Source organism: Cyclopterus lumpus, chromosome 11, assembly GCF_009769545.1.
Source record: "Cyclopterus lumpus isolate fCycLum1 chromosome 11, fCycLum1.pri, whole genome shotgun sequence".
NCBI lineage: Eukaryota > Metazoa > Chordata > Actinopteri > Perciformes > Cyclopteridae > Cyclopterus > Cyclopterus lumpus.
Window position 1 is genome coordinate 488,990 of NC_046976.1, and position 22,069 is coordinate 511,058.

General features: G+C 43.0%; 1 protein-coding gene across 1 annotated transcript in view; it reads right to left on the reverse strand.

Annotated features, from left to right (window-relative positions):
* epb41a (erythrocyte membrane protein band 4.1a) overlaps positions 1–9,071 on the reverse strand; it is a 71,054-nt gene extending 61,983 nt beyond the window's left edge. Inside the window, exons 1-7 of the mRNA XM_034545040.1 lie at positions 8,760–9,071; positions 7,170–7,481; positions 5,704–5,808; positions 5,497–5,539; positions 5,320–5,395; positions 4,651–4,869; positions 4,206–4,293 (exon numbers count right to left, since the gene is read on the reverse strand). Of these exons, the coding sequence (XP_034400931.1) occupies positions 4,206–4,293; positions 4,651–4,869; positions 5,320–5,395; positions 5,497–5,539; positions 5,704–5,808; positions 7,170–7,481; positions 8,760–9,071 (1,155 nt within the window). The remainder of the gene's footprint in view (positions 1–4,205; positions 4,294–4,650; positions 4,870–5,319; positions 5,396–5,496; positions 5,540–5,703; positions 5,809–7,169; positions 7,482–8,759) is intronic.
* Positions 9,072–22,069: the final 12,998 nt, after the last annotated feature.

The following is a 22,069-nucleotide window of genomic DNA, read 5'->3' on the forward strand; positions in this document are numbered from 1 at the left end:
GCAAGACACTTAACCCTGAATTGTTCCCTGTAGCTGTGTCTACAGTGTATGAATGTAACATGATTGTAAGTCACTTTGGATAAAAGCGTCAGCTAAATGACATGTATTGTATTGTATGTATTAAATCGATTCATGTTGCTCTGTTCTTTGGCTCATATCTCGGAGATGCTTTGGTGCAGAAGGATTTTGAAAATATATTTAGAATCTGTGTGGAGTCCTCTTGCTATCTTGATTTTTTTGATAGCACCGAGCTACGGGTTGCTAGTTCCGGAAACGTGCTGAGTGGGCTGACAAAATGATGATTATGAAATTTTCATAATTCTTTCAGTTGGTGTTCGAGTTGTGTGGAAATGGCTTACTGATTCTTGTAGCTCAAGTTCTCTTGTTTAATTTGATGTATAACATCAATATATTTGGTCATGTGTATTGTAATGTTTTACACAGTCTAACTATAATGTGTAAATCGGCACCCAATTGGGTGCCATGGGGCTTAAAAGGTTTTAAGGTGTGTTCATCACAAGGCTTCTTCAGCCTCAGTCAGCCTCCAGTCAGTTGGAAGGATACCCACCATACCTTCTAATGATGATGTGATCGTGGTGGTCCAGAGTGCTGTCTCAAGGGTGACGTACATCAAACAGTTTGATCACATTTCCTCCCTGGATCAGCACATACTGGCTCCTCTCCTGTCTGTATGATGAGTTAGTGTGTGCTATGGGCTTCAATTAACATGCGTGAAATCATGCGCCACCTTGCAAAATGGGTTTCACAGCTTGTTTTGGCTGTCAGTCAAACCGACTTGACAACCACACAACACACAGTCCAGGTCAATAAAGGCTGTTGCAGGGTATTTGTGGTGTAAAAGCAGTGGTACACCAACCACTTCATTTTTTCATAGTAAATGAGATTTTGGGTTCACACCTGACTTGTTTTTAAATACCCTGTGGTGGGATGGCCTGTTTGATTCGGTTCATTTCAGCTGCGTATGGACCAAAGAATTGTACCGAGACCCCCAAGGCTGGGTTCTCTCCTCTCTGCTCTTCTCCCTGTACACCAACATCTGCACCTCCAGTCACCAGTCCGTCAAGATCCTGAAGTTCCTGGGCACCCCCATAACCCAGGACCTCAAATGGGAGCCAAACATCAGCTCCATCACCAAGAAGGCTCAGCAGAGGATGTTCTTCCTGAGGCAGCTGAAGAAGTTCAACCTACCAAAGACCACGATGGTGCACTTCTACACTGCAAATCATTGAGTACATCCTCTGCTCCTCCATCATTGAGTCCATCCTCTGCTCCTCCATCATTGAGTCCATCCTCTGCTCCTCCATCATTGAGTCCATCCTCTGCTCCTCCATCATTGAGTCTATCATCTGCTCCTCCATCATAGAGTCCATCCTCTGCTCCTCCATCATTGAGTCCATCCTTTGCTCCTCCATCATTGAGTCCATCCTTCTGCTCCTCCATCATTGAGTCCATCCTCTGCTCTTCCATCATTGAGTCCATCCTCTGCTCCTCCTTCATTGAGTCCATTCTCTGCTCCTCCATCATTGAGTCCATCCTCTGCTCCTCCATCATTGAGTCCATCCTCTGCTCCTCCATCATTGGGGTCTATTCTCTGCTCCTCCATCATTGAGTCCATCCTCTGCTCCTCCATCATTGAGTCCATCCTCTGCTCCTCCATCATTGAGTCTATGCTCTGCTCCTCCATCATTGAGTCCATCCTCTGCTCCTCCATCATTGAGTCCATCCTCTGCTCCTCCATCATTGAGTCTATGCTCTGCTCCTCCATCATTGAGTCCATCCTCTGCTCCTCCATCATTGAGTCCATCCTCTGCTCCTCCATCATTGAGTCCATCCTTTGCTCCTCCATCATTGAGTCTATTCTCTGCTCCTCCATCATTGAGTCTATCCTATGCTCCTCCATCATTGAGTCTATCCTCTGCTCCTCCATCATTGAGTCTATCCTCTGCTCCTCCATCAGTGTCTGATACACCAAGGACCAGGGCATGCTGCAGCATATAATTACATTACATTACATTTAGCTGACCCTTTTATCCAAAGCGACTTACAATCATGTTACATTATACACCGTAGAACAGCTACGGGGAGCAATTCAGGGTTAAGTGTCTTGCTCAAGGACACATGGACTAGGGCATAGATTGAACCGCCAACCCCCTGATTGAAGGACGGACCTGCTAACCACTGACCCACAGTCGCTCTCATCCCCTCTGTAGAGAGAGTGATTGGCTGCAATGCCTACCATCCACGTTCGGGGTCGGGTCGCGGTGGCAGCAGGTTCAGCAGGCCGACCCAGGCCTCCCTCTCACCCGCAACACTTTCCAGCTCATTCTGGGGGATCCCGAGGCGTTCCAAGGCCAGCCGGGAGATATAATCCCTCCAGCGTGTCCTCGGTCTTCCCCGGGGCCTCCTACCAGTTGGACGTGCCCGGAAAACCTCTAATGGGAGGCGTCCAGGAGGCATCCTGACTAGATGCCCGAACCACCTCAGCTGCACCTCAATTGCAATTATGGATTTTAAAAGAATCTTTGCGTTTGTGCTATTTCCAACTTGAGTTTAGTTTAGACACTTACACATGTTGTAAGTGGATTTGATAGGGCTCTAAGAAAATTGTCTGTAAGCTGATTCAAGACAGGATTTAGGTTCTCTAAAATTCTATCAAAAACTAAATTACTTTTAACATACTCATGTTATTGCTTTTCCAGTTAATTGTAAATACTAATAAAGTCTGGCTTTGCAACAGGTAACCCTGACGCAGTTTCCTTGTACTGCTCACCATCATCCACAGGGGGGCAGTATTGTCCTCCTTCCAGAGCTGGTTAAATCCCTACTCTGACATAAACAGATTGACCTGATTTCAGCTGTGAAACCTCACAAGTCACATGTCTCCCTGCTTTTCAGGCCAGGCGTCATGACATTACAATACTAACAGACACATGATGTTTCTTTCTTCTTTTTACATCTATGCCGTTTGCCAATGCCAGAGCATTGAAGGGCTGATCAGGTGGATTGTATATTCTATTTGATCCATGACAGATACTTGGATCTAAAGGATGACTTGATACTTACTATGACCTTTGCCAAACATTTAATAATTAAGTTGGTGGGGACACAAAGAAAGTAGTCCTCCCCCAGGAGTGTCAAACACTTCGTTCTCGGGAAGTTTTCTGCATCCATTTCTGGTGTAAATGTCTTTATTTATGTGAAGGATAACACTAAGTGTAGGATGACAATTCTAAGTATGAAAATATAAATATGTATCAAATATGTATTCTCTTCCGGATCAATTTCTCTCCTTTTATGTTATCTCTGCTGAGTCAGCACACATGTAGGCTTCCTCTTTTGTCTTTTGTTTGGGGAAGGAACCCTTTAAATGTTCATGTGGCATCTATTCACCTTAACGATACATGGATTCATTTGAACTCATGTACTTTTATTGCTCATGTCAGCCAGATTGCTACTCAGCACACATACTACTGATCAGACATACATCTCACAATTGTGTGTCTTATTGTCCAAACAATTGTTCACCACCTCTGATAAAGTGGAGGCTGGACCCACTTCGTTCGTATGTGTACAGATTGTAAAGCCCTCTGAGGGGAGTTTGTAATTTGTGATTCTGGCCTATACAAAATAAACTGAATTTAATTGAAAATTAACATTCATACCAGCAGTCTTATCTTTGCAAGTGAGCCATAGCTATTCCATTAGAACTTTTTGATTGTAAAAGATATGTCAACTAAAATATAAAATATAAATCCACTCAATATTTCATCTGCAATGTCTCACCATCACATTCCCCCGATCTCAGAGGAGAGGACCAGACTGTCCGCCGCTCGTGGCCAGCTGATTAAATATAACAGCTGCACACTCAGTCTCTTCACCAGCACAAAGAGCTATCTGATTGATAGCTGTCAGTTTCAAGCGCTTTCACGTCATTCAGATGCAGAGGGGTGCAGAGAGGTAATTGTAGGAAATAATGACCACGTTACGGACCGTGGTCATTATTTCCTACAATTACCTCTCTGCATCCCTCTGCATCTGAACCTTGGTGACCTCATAGCTGGTCACACCAGAAGCATATTTCTCCATGACAGCAGGTTTGCTCAAATTTTGGTAGAGACAATTCTGTCCACCGAAAATATTGATAGGGGACATCTGCAAACCTACGTCCTACATCCAATGCTCACCTTGGCCTGGTGGAGGTCCACTCCGTACATGGAGAGTTTCTTGGCATTCTCCAGGAACATCAGGTCTGCCTGGGCTGGACTCATTGACCTGCCACACCACCACAGCAGGAATCCCACAACATCTCTGTTACTGTTACTGTGATGATGCTGTGATACAAATACTGAAAGTGGTTCAAATTTTGACGCTCATCATTCAATTTTAGGTATCAGGATGGAAGCTTTCTTTAAATCACTCAAAGATGGTCTTTTTCGGAAGAGCAGGCAAAGTGTCTCTTCAAGCCTACCCTTGTAATGTAGTTCATGTGTAGTTCATACAGAATACATTAATGGAGTAGGTTCTGTTGAGTGGAGTACTCAAAAGTTAAAGTGAGGTACATTTACTCAAGCGCTATAATTAAGTACATATTTGGGTAAAGAATGTGAAGCACAGAAGCAGAGTTTTGACCTGTATGTGCGGTGCAGCTCCATCATTTTGTCCTCCAGCTCCTTGGTCTGACCCTGGGCCATTTTCATATCCTTAGTGTATTCGTTGCCGTGGACCTCGGGGTCGTACTCGCCCAACTCCGACTGCAGGGCGTAGGATCCCAGCAGGGACAGGGTGACAAAGGAGCAGGGAAGGCGGCCCTGCAGGATGTCCTTCCGCAGCTGGAGACACAGGTAGTACCTGCAATGCACACAATGGGACCATATGGACTCTGTATGTAACTATGGACATTGTATTACAATATGTTTCATGCTTCATTGTCTGCCCAGCAGGCTAGAGCCACTGTTGCTGACTTGCAGAGGTTAAACACCAACATGGGAACTTGAAATTAAAAAGGTCAGATATTGACAAAAGATATATATTAGCTTCATATCCTAGCTCATTGATTGTTTCAATGTAATTAATGGTGGCGCTTACTGTGTTGGTTTGTTAGTTATATGATCAGACGCCTGCATCATTAACCTTAGAAATCACAGAAATCTCTGAATATGCCACCCAATGTTTTCATATCCTATCCTTATCCTCTCAACTGGAGAAATACACCCTGTGTCAGTTTATTGCATGTGATACAGATGCAATAAACTGACTTGCTGGTAGTAGTTGACACAATCACAGGAACCCATGTAGTACCTTGTTATGTCTTCAGACAGTTGGGCTGGGTCTGGTGGATAGAATTTCACATTAAAGGTGAAATTATAGTTGGCACCTTGAGAAAGAAAAGGAGGATGTGATGAAATAACTGTTAACATGAATTAGAAGCATGTACATGAGAACAGATAATGCATTTGTAGGTAAAGTTCCACTCACCTTGTACCTGCCTGCGGATCTCCTTGGTTAGGTCCATCCAAGTCTGGTCAAAAAAAGAGCGATGTCATCAAACACTGTTCAGTGTAAGAAGTCCTTCAACACTGAAGGCCACAGGTCACTCAAACCACCAATGACATTTCAATATAAAGAGCTGCCCTCTTGTATGAATCAAACACTGAGGTTGGAATACTAGCTACTGATGCTCACCTTCATGGCGGCCATCTCCCAGATGACCAGGCCATAGTAGTCCTTCTCCAGCAGGTTGAGGTGGTCACACACCTTCATGAAGAGCTCCTGGCCTTTTGCGTGTTTCTGACACACACATGCATACAGAGAACAAGACAGTGAATAATCACAAGCTGCCATCACATGAAGGACAATGTATTGAGTAATGTGCTGGGCATGAGCAGATGGTGAGAACAGCACAGAGGGCTTCTAATGGACTGTTTGACAGCTGTCAGGGACTCAGCTGAGGAGAGGACCCTAACCCAGAGATGTACTGGAACCACATGCAACCTTTCTTTCCAACTAAACATTAAACCATCGTTGACTGCTGGATGTAGGATAATGGAGAGCTTCTGTTGAAAACCCATCAACGGCTCTAAACGTTCACTATTCTCCTGTTTAAGTTTCAGATTGTGGTGGTCGATTTGGAATTAGACAAGAACTTCCTCCAGGAGATCTGCACAATATAATTCATCAGAAGATTGTGGACAAAAAGGAAGAGGTTTATCAGATTAGTGTTGCAGAGCTTTAGGTGTCAGTGATTGCAGACAGAAGGAAAGCTGTGCTGTCAGGGACTGCTTGTGATTCTTAACAGAGGTTGAAATGAAGAGACACTTGGTATCAGTAACTGGCGTTGCACTGTGTGTGTTAGTTAAATGGTTGAGGAGCGACTAAATACTGATTGCTCATTCTAAGAGATGGCCTAGAAAACCTTCCAGTGGTTTTACATTTGCGTCGCAGTACTTGGCATCCAATGCTTGGTCTAGTTGAGATGGCTCTTTCTCCTTCTTACAGCTGTCCATATTTGTGTATAGCAGGGCTACACTTAGCGATGTCTCTCATTATCGATTAATGTGCTGATTATTTTCTCGACTGTTTAGTCAATGAAATGTTACAAAATTGTGGTTTGTAGTTTGCTAGAATCCACAGGACTGTTTTCAAATGTCCTGTTGAAGCCAAAGATATTCCCTTACATTACAAAAAAAAGAGCACATTTTAAGAATTGCTAAATCATTTTAAGTCATTATAAAGATGTTTGGGTTACAGTTTCCCCAGTGTGAGGAGTTATAATTGTTCTATGTTGAATGTCATTATAAACTATTTTGTTAACTGTTGATAGGACAAGAACTCAAAGACAAAGCCTTGGACTCTGGGAATTGCAATGCAATTGTTATATGTTCTTATTTTCAGACATTTACACAAATAACCCATTGATTAAAAAAGATAACTGCAGCCCAAATAAAACTGAACTGTACAGGAAAAACACCTGGTGCTATACAACCTGTATACCACCATATGTATGATGTGTTAATACCATGAAATTGAATTGCTCTGATACTTTCAAAGGAAACCTGTTGCTGCATATATTCAAATAAAATCGTTTAACCTTTTGACATTTTACTTGTGTGCATAATGTATGAAAGAATAAAGATAGACAAATCTCTTACATCCAGCTCACACTCATAGAGAGCATCATCCAGCAGGGTGACTCTAATCTGCATGGTCCTGGGTCGGCGTGGAACTCTGGGAGCTAAGGCCTCCTCCTCTGCCATCTTCTCCCCCTCCTCTTCTCTCTGACTACCTCCTTCAGGGCCAGACTCCTTCTCCTCCTGCTCCTCCTTCTCCTTGTCCTCCTTCTCCAGGCCAGCCTCCTCTTCTTTCTCCTTGTCGTTGTCTTTGTCTTTTCCACCCTCCTCCTCCTCCTCCTCCTCCTCCTCCTCCTCCTCCTCCTCAGCTTCTTTCTTCTCTACCTGAACAGCCTGACAAAACACTTTAATTACAAAACAGTCTTCAGACTCCTGTGGAACATTTAGTCTTGTTTTACCACTAAACACTTCAGTCCGTTTACTTTTTAAGTCTTTGTCTTGGTATGAAGGGAATATTGATTTCTTTACTCATTTAGACAAATGTATATTCATGCAAAACCTAATAAACAACACATGTATCTGTTTACAATCAAGTTGAACTGCCATACAAGCCTAAACGCTCCTGAAACACTCGTTAACTTCTTGCTTCTTTTCTTTGTACACAGTTGAGTCTCACAGCAGCAAAAACAAAGCTTAAGACGGAGGACTGAATCCCCTCCTGTGTACATCGACACGCTTCAAGCTTCAAGCCTCAAGCCTCAAGCTTCAAGCCTCAAGCTTCAAGCCTCAAGCCTCAAGCCGCAAGCTTCAAGCCTCAAGCTTCAAGCCCCAAGCTTCAAGCTTCAAACATCAAGCCGCAAGCTTCAAGCCTCAAGCTTCAAGCCTCAAGCTGCAAGCCTCAAGCTTCAAGCCCCAAGCTTCAAGCTTCAAGCCCCATACTTCAAGCTTCAAGCCTCAAGCCGCAAGCTTCAAGCCTCAAGCTTCAAGCTTCAAGCTTCAAGCATCAAGCCGCAAGGTTCAAGGTTCAAGCTTCAAGCATCAAGCCTCAAGCTTCAAGCCTCAAGCCGCAAGCTTCAAGCTTCAAAGTTCAAGCTTCAAGCTTCAAGCTGCAAGCCTCAAGCCTCAAGGTTCAAGGTTCAAGCTTCAAGCCTCAAGCTTCAAGGTTCAAGGTTCAAGCTTCAAGCTTCAAGCTTCAAGCCTCAAGCCTGCTGCTCTCTCCTGGAGTCACTGTAACTCCAGTGAGTGTGTGTTGGACTCTGAATGCCTCCAGTGAGTTCACATGCTGTGTTTACTGTGTCGTCACTCTGCTGCAGGGATGAGTCAAGCTCCTGAAAGGTTTTCACATCACATCAGTCTATTCAAACGGTTGTATTGTATACAACAAACTGTTATGATGTTCTGACCAATAATCTCTCACTATATTTTGAATGTATCATTCATGCCAACTGTATTCAAGAATAGTAGAGCAAAACACTTTACATACACTATAACAGCAAATTCAAATGAAACGTGTTCTAACCTATAATTCAAAGTAAAATGATGAAATGTATCAGTGGATTCACCGTGACAAGTGAGTGATGCAGCCTGAGAGAGAAACTGTCTCTCTCTCTTATGTCTGAATGAAAGCTTTGGTAAGCGAGACGTGTGAAGAGAGCTTCAGATGTGACTGACCGGCGCCTCAGCACTGCTCACCGAGTGCTGGTCATGGGCCACCTCTCCCTCTGTCCTCAGTTCAGGTTCAGGGTCAGCGATGGGCGCTTTAGCTTCTTCTTCTTCCTTGCCGTCCTTCTCTCCCGCCTCACTCTCACACTGCGAGCGCCTCTTCAGGAAGGAGGAGAAGAGGCGAGAGAGGCCGCGGCCGGTAGAGTTGCGGTTGCGAGGCCGGAGCTGCTCCTCCTCCGGTGAGGGCGGCCTTGCATCCTGGCCCGCTTCCTCCTGCTGCCTCGGCTTCTTCTGGTGACACTCTGCCTCGTCTGTTGTCATGGCAACAGCTGTGGCGATAGAGGACAAAATATTATTTATTTTAAACAACAGCCCTGTGTACAACCTAATCCAGAGCAGACAAGTCAAGAGCATGTTAATACCAGGAGGAAACAGAGCGTTTGACTGACTATTATTATTATTATTATTAGTATTGTTATGGTCGATGGTATGGACTTGTATATCTCTTTTCTACCCACCCATTCATACACTGATGGGAGCAGCTACCATGCAAGGTGCCACCTGCCCATCAGGACTAATCATTCATATCCATTCATACAACTATTATGATGATGATTGTTATTATTGTTGTTATTATTATTAATATTATCTATGACCATGCACTTTTGCTGGACACAACATGTCCCCTACTTAACTGAAAAGTATCTTCCTGTCTGAGTGTGTGTGTGTGTGTTTGTTTGTGTGTGTGTCAGCAGCCTCTCTCCTGTTTTGTATTGTCTTGACTACACGTTATTCTTCACAGATTGTTCATACAAGGGTTTATTAAAACACATTCAGCTCAACACTCCATAATTGAAATAAATGTAAAAATAACTGCCATCATTGAAAAAGCACTTATAAATAGAATGAGTAGATTTGGAATGAATGAATACAATTACGGTCATCCTCTCACACTAGAGTCTCTACTGCCATAAGGTTCAAAACCACTGTCTCACTTTACTGGTTGCTAATGGCAAGACGTCACCCCATGACGCGATATGTTTTCCCTAAAAAGGCCATATAGATGCTTCTGAAGGGGTAGAGCATGGTATGCAAACTACATGGCCTCATTTAAGTCAATGTAACTATCATATATTCAAATTGCTGTCTTCCTACTTTGTTATTGTCATCTATAGTTGTTATTTAAAGAAAACACAGAGTTCTGATAGATAGAAAATCAATTATTGTATTTTTATTTAATTATATGCTCTGCTAAAAATTTGCATTTGTAGTTTTATCTGTGCTTATATGCTACTTAGACCTAGTGATAGGAAGTTAAACCAGTCATAATTCCCTCTATATTATCTATTTTGCATTGCTGTGAAAACATCTTCAAACTGAATTTATTTGTTGCCAGAACTCAATTTTACAAGATTACTGTATGAACACATCATGATAGCATATAATTTACCTTCGCCGAATACTGACTTTCACTTTGAACGCTGCTTAATGTAACCTGTGATAAAGTTAGCTATTAAGCTCCATGCTGTCAACAGCACAATGGGAATGAATTATTAAATAATACGTGTCTGATGGAGACGTTTTTAAAGGTTGTTCCTACATGACTTATTTTTAATTTACAGTTATGAACATTCGGTGTATGTGGGCCAGACATGGGCCACTTGGGTGTTTGGTGTGTCTGTGCATTACTGTCTGTGTCGCTGTGTGCCACAGAGGTGTAAATGTGACCGGTGGTGACCCCTGACGTGAGCTTTGCGGCCTCGTGGCTGAGGAACTGGGCCTGCTGGCTCCACGCCTTTCCACACGATGGCCAACTCATCATGGGTAAGCTGAAACCTGTTTTATCGAATTCTGCATAGCTTAATATAGAAATGTTAGCGTGTGGATTGGTGCGGAGTTGGTTGGACCAGGCAAAACATTTAGCGTGAAAACACAACGTAGAATAAGGACTTAGGTCCGTGGTGAAGATGATGCTCATTTAGTGTTTTTTGTTGTTAGTTTTGTTTTTGTTGTATTGTTAAATGTGATTGTATGTCGTTGTCTTGTCGCACGTACATTACGCGGGTTTTGGCTGGTTAAATGTGAGAAGTGTCGATGTTCCTGAAAGAGCCAAAAGACCATATTGGCCTGACGGAGGCTTATTCAAGCCAATGTTAGTGAGATATTAATAAGCGTTTCGCAGGAGCTGGTCGCTCCAACCTGTTATATGAATTAATTGATCAGGGTTCTTTGTTGGGACGCACATTGAAAATAATTTGTTATATATATGTCACATACACTTTCAACACTGAGCTGTGGCAACCTCGGCTGTGAGTCTTTTTGACGGGGAGGTAATAGCTAGACCTAAAACTGATAATAACTAGGACAATGCCACCAGGCTAGAGAGCCAGTATATCATAGACAACACTTATTAACCAGCTGTTATCGGGACACGCCTGTATACGCCTGTATACTAGAGTGTTTTAGAGTATTGTGAAAGTTGTGTGTTTTTTAATGTTGTGAATGTTCTGTAACTGAGAAAACTGTAAAAAAAAAAAAAGAAAAGGGGAAAATAAGAGACGAGTAAAAAAGGTGGGGGGAACTTTTTCCACCAACAAAGGGTCATAAAATGCATGTACCTGGGGGAAGGGCCCTTTTTGAGGAAGCCACAAAAAGAGTGGGGGCCCCAGTGGGCAGGTAAGTGCTTCAGGCATTCATTGGCGCCACCGAATAATGTTAATTTTAATATAAATTTAAATTGATTGGTCTTGGGGGGGGCTGCACGGTGGTGTAGTGGCTAGCACTGTCGCCTCACAGTAAGAGGGCCGCGGGTTCGATTCCCGGTCGGAGCGGTCCTTCTGTGTGGAGTTTGCATGTTCTCCCCGTGGCAGCGTGGGTTCTCTCCGGGCTCTCCGGCTTCCTCCCACAGTCCAAAGACATGCTGCAGGTTAATTGATCTCTAAATGTCCCATAGGTGTGAATGTGAGAGTGAATGGTTGTATGTCCCTACATGTGCCCTCGATGGACTGGCGGCCTGTCCAGGGTGTCCCCTGCCTTCGCCCTATGTCAGCTGGGATAGGCTCCAGCGCCCCCGCGACCCTAATGAGGATAAGCGGTATTGAAAATGGATGGATGAATGGATGGATGGTCTTGGGGGCGCTGGAGCCTATCCCAGCTGACATAGGGCGAAGGCAGGGGACACCCTGGACAGGCCGCCAGTCCATCGAGGGTCCATCCCGCGACCCTAATGAGGATAAGCGGTATTGAAAATGGATGGATGGATGGATGATTGGTCTTGGATTCGGAACTATTTTTATTAATACATGCATGCATTTTGACAGTTTCCATTGAATAGATGAACATTTTTAAGTTGGGACGATTTAAATTGATGAAGACATTACTAATTTGAATGTTGTTTTGCAGGAGCTGCTGGACCGCAGTGGAACCTTTTCCCCCACACTTAGTTATTAATTGGTGTATTGGGATAACAGTAATATGACTACAAGTTATAGTGTCTGTTTTAATCACACTGATAACCTTTTTTTCCCACATTATAGTTTGGTTGATTTTGGCTAATTACTATATTGTTGATGATAGTAACAGTTTCCCCTATCTAACTTGATTAATTTTTTTACAATTGCACCACACTTGCAAGATTAGACACTTATTTTATTTTTGAATTTTTTATTTTTTTCTAAGCCAGTCAGTACCTGATTCTCTTGACAATGCCGGAACCAACTTCAATCAAGACTTGGATTGAAGACATCCTCTATGCTGCTATGAACCTGATAGTTCAAGCCAAAAGACCGAATGCCTTTAAGAAGCTGAGGAAATATGTTGAGCAATGGCATGCCGAGGGTTTACTTGACGTAACAACCCCGGAGGGGCCCACAGAAGACCAGAAGTTGACGCTGATGACAATGCTCAAGCTGAGGCACGACGTGGCAAGGGAGAAATAGAAGGGGAAAGTATGGTTCACGTCCCGCTCAGCGGACATCACCAGAACCGGTAAAGCCATTGTGTCGGCAAGACTGCTGCTATATGGAATTTCACAGAGTGAAGCCACCGATGCCCGGAAATGCATAGAGGTGAAGACCCTGCTGGAGGAAGAAACACCAACCGAAGAACGGGGGATGAGCGCATATAGACAGAGCATATACTACAGCTCGAAATTAGACCACATTGAAAAGGGTCAAACAGGTTGCACAAGAAACTTGGCAGCCCTGAAAAGAGAGCCTAACAACATGGCAGATGGACTTAAAGTGAATCTGAAAGAACCTCTGGAGAATAAGTAAAAATACATTAAACCATTACAGCTGATGGGTTGAAGCGATCCTCTGCAAGAAAGACAGTTGTGAAAAGGCTAAAGAAGGAACTGATTAAGAGGTATGATGTTCCAAGGAGAATGGGGTCTGACCACGGCACACATTATGCAACCAAACACTTCCACACATTTCTGCCTAGGTGCAAATATTTTTTGAGAAGAATGAGAGATTTCATTTTATTTTTCAGTAGGTGTTCGAGCAAGAGAGGAGTGCCGGACAAATATATTTCGCAATCAGATCGTAGCAGGATTTGAATCAATTCTATGACCTACAGTTAAAAGAACGAGTGGATCAATTACATTTAATATAATCCGCAGAGATGAATAAATTAAGAGATAAATAATTTAAGATAGATGGGATTGGACGAGTAATTAAGACTCCGTTGGACAACAGAAGCGCATTTAATAGTTGATTCCTCCCACGGGTGAGAAGCTGTTCCTCACACGGAGTTCGAGATTGCTAGTCTGAACCTTGATAATTTAGTTTGAGATTGCTAGTCTGATCCTGGATAATTTAGTTTGAGATTGCTAGTCTGATCCTGGATAATTTAGTTTGAGATTGCTAGTCCGAACCTGGATAATTTAGTTTGAGATTGCTAGTTTGAACCTGGATAATTTAGTTTGAGATTGCTAGTCCGATCCTGGATAATTTAGTTTGAGATTGCTAGTCCGATCCTGGATAATTTAGTTTGAGATTGCTAGTTTGAACCTGGATAATTTAGTTTGAGATTGCTAGTCTGATCCTGGATAATTTAGTTTGAGATTGCTAGTCCGAACCTGGATAATTTAGTTCCTTAAGTAATAATTTTTTAGATTTTGAGACGTGTCTTCGAGAAGATTAAAAGAAAACATAGAAATAGAATGACTACTTCTCAGACATGTTGGAGAATTGGTTCGGGAAATATGAACAATTATTTCCAAATATATTTCAGATATCCTACTTTAGTTAGAGCCGGCGCAGAAAGCCGCTCTGTGTGTTTTAATTCTCTTCCACAGCTACACTCGTCTCTCCATCGTCGACCTTCATTGTGTACCTGACTGCCTGCTGTGATGGACCTCACCAACAGATGAGCTGCTCACAGAGGAGTATCGTGCACCTTTAACACATTGATGCAAATTATAACAAAACACAGAAGTTTGATGATGATCATACTGATATAAATATAGTGTTTGAACCTGCTGTTTTTTCTTTTAATCGAGGAATGGAGGAATGCAGAGAGAGGAGACCATGGAGGAGATGAGCATGCAGAGAAAGGAGACCATCAAGAAGATGAGCGTGCCGAGAAAGAAGATGCACATAGACATATGCACAGATAGACACATATCTGATCACAACACTCCTAGACTTTAGTTACTTTGCAGAGCAGGGTCAAAAGGAGGGAGCGATATTGTTTTTTCTTCCAAAGTTATTGATAATAATGATTGTATTACAGTGATGTTTACAGTGATGGTGAAATAAAATCCATTACAAAGTTGTTTTTACTATGGAATAGTATAAAAGGAGGGACTGTTGAGTTGTAGTGGATTTTATATGTACTTGCACATGTAGATAAGAAAGTTTATGTTTTAAATTAATACATAAAGAAAGTTATGATAATTAATTTGGGATATTACGAGGAATATTCTGGAGAAATGTATTATAAAGCATAAGAGAGTTCTCTGTTTTATTATTCTGTTTGTTGATGACAAATGTAATGATTAACTGTATGATGCATGAGAATGAATGATGATTTATTGTTTATAGTTAAAATGGATGCCGATTGAAACCTGAGATGTTGCTTTTATTCTGAAGGCAGGATAATAGGTTTTATTCTGAAGGGGGAACTTCCTGTCCTTGTGTGAGCTTTGACCCCGCCATCTTATCCATTGGCTTAGCGAACAGAACGGTGGCATTCTTTGAACTAGCCAATAGAACTAACCCTTAGGTGTGAATTCATTTGCATGACCAGACTAATAGCCGAGCATTTGTTCTGGATTCAGAGTTCTTTGGTTCGGGATCTTGAGACAGCCCCGGGCTCTACGCAGCGCCTGGCTGAAAGAGAGGCCTTGGGAGCAGCGAGGTGTCCGTCTGTGGAGAGCTCTCGCTTACCAGCTCCACGATCGTGAACGCTATATGAATGTTATCTTTGCCATTAAATATTGTTAAACTTTGATTCATTGAATCCTGAATTTCCTGCGGCCGAGGGACCCAAAGTTCTGAACACATATCTTACACCGGCATAAGAATATGACAGGTATAAAAGTGATCTGCAGATGCAGCTCCAGGCTCTAGCAATAGTAAATATTCATACCTGTAATACCTTTTAACCCCACGTTGTATGATTGAGCGACGCATACTAAAACCGTAAGGCTTAAATAGGAGTTGAGTTACATTTCTGTTCTTATGCATCTGATACAACACTTTAAGGGCTGCTGGCAGATTAACGTGGACAGAAATCACAGCTCGCACCACATGAAGCTTCAGAAGCTGCTGAGTAGATGCTGGCACAGCCACAGGAGTGCTGACAGGGCAGAAGAAGAGAGCTGCAGGTGTATAACGAGAACTAAACCTACAAACAGGAAGTCCACCTTCTCGTGGCGGATTGTTCAGCGCAGGTGTTCCACAGAATCTAGAATCTGCAGCTTTTCAGTCCCGATAAGCAGCACATCAGTGAAAGGAGTGGTTGTTCCACCACGGTGAACCATCTCACTTCCATTGCCTCTCGTTCCACGGCCATGTGGACAGTCTAAATGTGTAAGTAAGCCGTGTGCACAGCAGGAGACGGAAAAGTCCTCCGAGGCAAATTGTTTCGGGCTGATGTTTTGAACACACAAAGAATAGACAAAGACAAATCAAGAGCTGCTTGATCCTGAATGAACGATGGAGCCAAGTCGCTGTAATAAGACTTCAGGTCACTGACCGTTGGAGGATTCGCCTGAAGTCTTATTTCATGTATCTTATATTCCTGCAACCGAACATCAGACCGCCATCGGTAGTCTGGGTAGTCGTAGCTGGGTTAGCTTAGCTTCCAGCGTGGCTCTCCTCCCTGCAGCAGTTGGGTGGCGTTTGGTCCCATAAATTCATGTTTAGAATATTTACCAAGGTAATAGACTTCTATCCAATCAGAGGAGTCGGCTTAAGACACGAAGGCATTGAAACTTTTCAGATTTGGAGGTTGCCGCCTGACTACACTGTAGAAGACATTCTCAAGGTCAAGCATATTTTACTCTGAGCTGCTGTGAGGACAGAGGTTAGAGCCATGATACAAGTCATCAAACACCCCACAGACCATAATGCCCACAGTTATTTTTCTGCACCAACACACCAACCAATGATCTGTTGACAATATTTGATGTAAGCCTCTAGTTTTACGATTTCAAATGGATTCTTAGGAAAAGGACTACAGTTTGGATCAAAGGTTAAAACTAAAATGCATTTGTTAAAAGTAAAAACATACTTAAACATATCTGTATATCTGGCTGCGTGGTAGCCTGTGTTAGAGTGCTGAAAGTGAGCTTAAGGATTGAAAGCGGCTTTAAAATTAATCGGGCCCTGTGGGGATTAAAGGCTGCTCTGTGCGGATGTCTGGATGTCTATCAGTCACCAATGGATGCACACCGGGCCCTTCTGCTGGCACGAGCCCTGGAAACAACCCAGCTACTGTTCTGAGACCGTGAGCAGGTTAAGAAGTATCCAATCACAGACACGTTTAGGTAACGGTTTCATTCTGACAAGTTTCAAACCACATTTGCCACCGTAAACTATAAAAACCCAGAAAGGCTTAACAATTATGAAAGTAATCATTTTTATTCTGCATCTAAATCTGCATCAAAATATCAAAATGATAGACAAACATGCTGACTGGCTGCTTGAATCCATGTTATGAGGAGAATACCAAAGTGCTGTCCTTTTTGTTTAAAACATGTTTTTTGTTACAGCGGAACACAAATGCACAGGAGAACTGACCACACAACACAGCTCACATATATGTAGCGTGGTGTTCAGGGTTACTTTCCCAATAGTCGTATTAGTCCCGATCTTATTGCTATATAAATGCATCCTGCTGTCAACATGTTCAGCACCTGTGCGTGTACGTGTTGAAGAGTTATGGCACTTCCCTTCCATCCATCAAGAGTTGTTCCTGATCCGATGTGGGGTCCTGGGACAGGGATGTCGTATGTGTACAGATTGTAAAGCCCTCTGAGGCAAATTTGTAATTTGTGATATTGGGCTATACAAAATAAACTTAATTGAATTGAAATTATCTTTCGGGGAGAACATGCTAACTCCACACAGCCCGTCCAGCCCACGATCGAACATGCTGGCTCTGTCAAGCAGCCACGACTACGCCATGCACCTTTGATACTTTAAATAGTCACTCCTATGAAAACAAATGATACTAAAACAAGAGCCTGCAGCCATGTTAGCCGCTCTGTGAGGCTCAGTGGTGAGCAGGGTCGTCCTTCAATCAGAGGATCGGATCCACTAGCCCATGTTGATGTGTCCTCGGGCAAGATACTTAACCCCAAATTTCTCCTCCAGCTGTTCTACTGTGTGTGAATGTTAGTTACTGCTGATGAGCAGGTGGAACCTTAGCTCCTCCCATCAGTGTATGAATGGGTGAATGATAATACATTTCATTTAGCTGACGCTTTTATCCAAAGCGACTTACAATCATGTTACATTCATACACTGTAGACACAGCTACAGGGAACAATTCAGGGTTAAGTGTCTTGCTCAAGGACACATCGACTAGGGCGGGGATTGAACCACCAACCCCCTGATTGAAAGACGGACCTGCTAACCACTGACCCACAGTCGGCCCCCATAATGATGTCATGTCATGTCATGTTAAAGCGCTTTGAGTGGTTGGAAGACTAGAAAAGATCTATTTAAGTACAGGTCCACTACTTGCTCTGAGCTCAATGGTAGCGCCAACATATGGGGTCAGTCTCAATAATTGCAAATGCACACAGAGAGACTTACAAATGCATTAGACTCACAAATGCACGCAGAGCGATTGTCAATCGCACTGCATTTGTTTGTGGATTCTTCACGTGTGTGTGGATTTATGAGACTCTCCTGCCGTGGATGGATCCGCAAATGCATTTTTTCAACATAGACCTATCTGTAGCCAATCAGATGTCGCCCTCATTTTCAGCCAATCACATGAGCGCATCTCCCCCTCCCCTCCACACGGGGCTGCCAGCGTTACAGTTGCGCAATTTGCAGAGGGATACACAATTAATGTACACCCAACACCCCCCACCCCCCCATTGTTGTAAGTCATTGAAAGTTTGGTTTAATCTTGTAGAAAATCTTGGCGCGGCACGAATGTCGTTAATAGAGCGAAGCGAAAAGTTTGCCCGCTGTCATTCAGACGTGATTAAGACATGAGGGATATGCCAAAATCATTTGGGATCTTTGGACATGGACACAGCGCATTCCCAATGTGTGCTTCAGTTGGGTCTTTTACTGCAGTTTGCAACACACATTCTCTTTCCTGTTTACGTCTGGCTCTGTGTGATGAACACAAACCAACAGGCCAACAGTTTCCAAGTGTTGCTCTTCTTGCAGAACGGTGATAACGAGGGTACGCCACAGGAGCAATGTGACAGCAACGGGAAAAGGAAGTACATTCATGTTGTTAGGACATACACCATGGGGGCCTTTAAACATTGAGCACAGTACACACGGCTGCTTGTACACGGTAACATTAGTGGAATATTAATTTTCATTGTGCCATGACAGCCAGGGCAACCACTTAGTTGTGATAATGGGCCTCATTCAAAGAGTTCACACATTTTAGGCATCAAAATATATCATATTTCAAAGCTTCGAGTGAGGTTTTCAAATAAAGCTTTGAATGACTGTCATCATAGTCTATGACATCGTCATAGATAAAAAAAACAAGTATGATTTCATATTATTGTTGTTATACATCAATCTAATTAATGGTGCTAGACCGCCTCATTAATACAGGAGAGTGCCGGCAAGCTGCAGAGCAAACTGTGAAAAGGTTGTTTTTGGAAGGTTTAATGCTGAATATTTTGTAAGATAAAAACCTATTATGAATTTTAGAAATTATTACCTCAATCTTTTTTTGATAATGGTTGATATTTGGACTTAGTAGCACTCTAGAGTTATTATAAATATTTGGATCACACGAGTCAATGCAGCCACCACTAGTTATCATTTTGTATTAGTGGAGCCTGATCTTAATCTGACACTGTGCAGACATTCAGAATGAAACAGAATGAATACACATGCAACACATATGTATTCATTCTGCAGCATTCAAATGTTGATTTAGAATAGGAACGTCACTGTTATGAATAAAGCTATTTGTTACAGCCCTAATACAATGATACATAAAATGACCTCTGGATGAATGTCCACGCTGGATGTCCTCATTTCTTGGACATATCCCACTAATGGATGTGTGTCCAATAATTGCAGCTCTAACAGAGCATGTGGCTATTGTTCTCCTCCTGTATTCTTGTTTTTCGTATTTTTTCACATCATACCTTTTCTTTCTTTATCTGTGCCACAGTCCGTATCGTATCTCAGGGGAACAACATGACTGTGAATGTTATATGACATATGGGCCAGACAGTCACATCCAGCTCTGATAATATTGTTTACTATAATGCGGATGAAGGTGCCTACTCATAGACCTGTGTGCTGTATCACCACACAACAGCACAACTCTAAGGAACTTAGGAAAAAAACACTTTTTGCAATTGACTTAGTTAGCTAACTAACCTTATACACACAAACAGAACCGTTGTATCAAATGCCTTTTTACATGTTTGTCACAACAATAGATGTTTTTTTTAAATGAAAGAGTGATGCGATAAACAACCTCCAACGCATTTTCTAGTCTTCTGACCACTCAAAGCTCTTTAACACCCATTTTCCACTTATTCATACCTATTCATACACTGATGGGAGGAGCTACTACGTGAGGTGCCACCTGCCCATCAGGACTATCTAACATTCACACACCGAAGGCACAGCTACTGGAGCTGTTTGGGGTTAAGTGTATTGTCCAAGGACACATAGACATGGGCTAGCAGAGGCAGGGATCGAACCACCGATCCTCTGATTGAAGGACGACCCTGCTCACCGCTGAGACACAGTCGCCCCTGAATGACCCCGATGACCTGAATACATGAAATATGGTTCCATGATGGTGAGGGTAAGCAGTATATTTATTTTGGCGATTACAACTGACACTGGACTATTTTCAGTAAACACATGACAGGATATTCTTCCAAGAGGTGTTATCACCTCAATGATATGACAGCACTGTGTGTAAATAGTGACATGTATTAACTCATTCATGACAATCTGAATGTTGATGCACACAGGAGATGTTCCAGCCACCACTAGATGCTGCTAAACCTTTACACTTGGCCTTACATTACTCTTTACATTAAGTATTCCACTGAAGTCAAATAAAATGTCAATTTGAGATGAGATTACAAGTTGTTTCATATATTGTTCAAACCATAGCTTGGTTTGAATTAGTTTCATAAATGTTAAAGGAGCTGTGTTTTTTTGCCAGTTAACAACAAAATTGAAATAATAATTACAAAAATATTAGTTTACAAAAAAAGACAGCTAAATTAAATAAATAAGTATCTATGCATGGCCCCGATCCAGACTCATTCTGTTGACCTTGGCAGCAGCACGTGGAATGGGGCGGGTCAGATATGGGCAGGACGTTTAATAAGCACAAAAACAAATCTGTACTAAACTAAATATAATGGAAACTTTCTAATAATACAATGCATTCATGTACATATGTTAAATATACTTTCATATACCACATATGCAATGTGGTGGTCCTTTCCCAATACAGAAGGCGATGTAGATGTAGGCATATTTCTTGCCACATGCATCATACACCCGCCACCCACTCCAAGGAATAACTTGCTTCCATTTAGAGACCCGCATGCCGGGTCCCAGTGGGATATGTCGGCCTGGTGCCGTGGCCTGCTACTCGGAAAGAGGCTGCTTGTCAGTGTTTCCCACACATCGACTTGCCCGGTGGCAGCAGATGGTGCTGAGCACACATTATGCACACACCAGGTTCATCCCCATCCAGAGCCAGCTGTGAATTATTTAACAAATATTGTACTGCTTTTCCTCATTAATGGTGTATTTTTCCCTAATCCGCTATTATTGAGACCTTTTATTTTTATGAGCTGCAATAACTACAAAAACTGCAACGAGACGGCTCTCCTGAGTGGTCTGTGGGCTGGGGACCCAGCTGGCATACTGGGTAGGCACCATCAACCAACCGCTTCCAGGTGCATTACACCACCCACTAATCTGCTGTGTGGAGAGGAGGGGCAAACCAATCAGAACAGTTGCCCCGCCCTCAGGACCCTCTCGCCCAGGATCCCTGCTGATTGGACACAGTCTCCATGGTGGTTCTGTCTGCTGGATAACAGACGCGCTGTGACGAGCGTGCACTGCTGGTTATGATGACTAATACACCAAATCATGTACAACGTCAGCTACAATGTATCGTGTCAATACATGAATGCTGCAAGAGAGGTATGAGAAGTATCGCTGATTCCAAAGACATAAGCATATCTGCTTTATGTTGACACGGGAGATGAATGTTCCAGCACTTTATTCTAACAGCCCCGGTCCAAAGCACATACAATACACGCGTCGGTAGGTGCACCTGTCTGCAAATGGCGCTGAATGTGAAAAACATGTCAACACATTGTGTGTGAGCTGCTGCTGCTGATGAGGATGATGATGATGATGATGAAGGTGGTGGTGATGATCATCATGACAGGGACTCACCGCTCCGTTCAGACCAGCCTGCAGAAGAGAAGATGCTCAGCGTCAGTGCTCCTCGAGCCTCAGAAACAAAGCGGGACTTGATCAGCGTGATCAAGAAGCTCGAACAATGTGTTAGGTACCAAGAGAGCGGCGCGGGCGGCTGTGCCCTCAGCGCTGCCTGACAGGCTGCTACAGCACGGTGAGAGCACCAGGAACAGAGGGATTGGACCT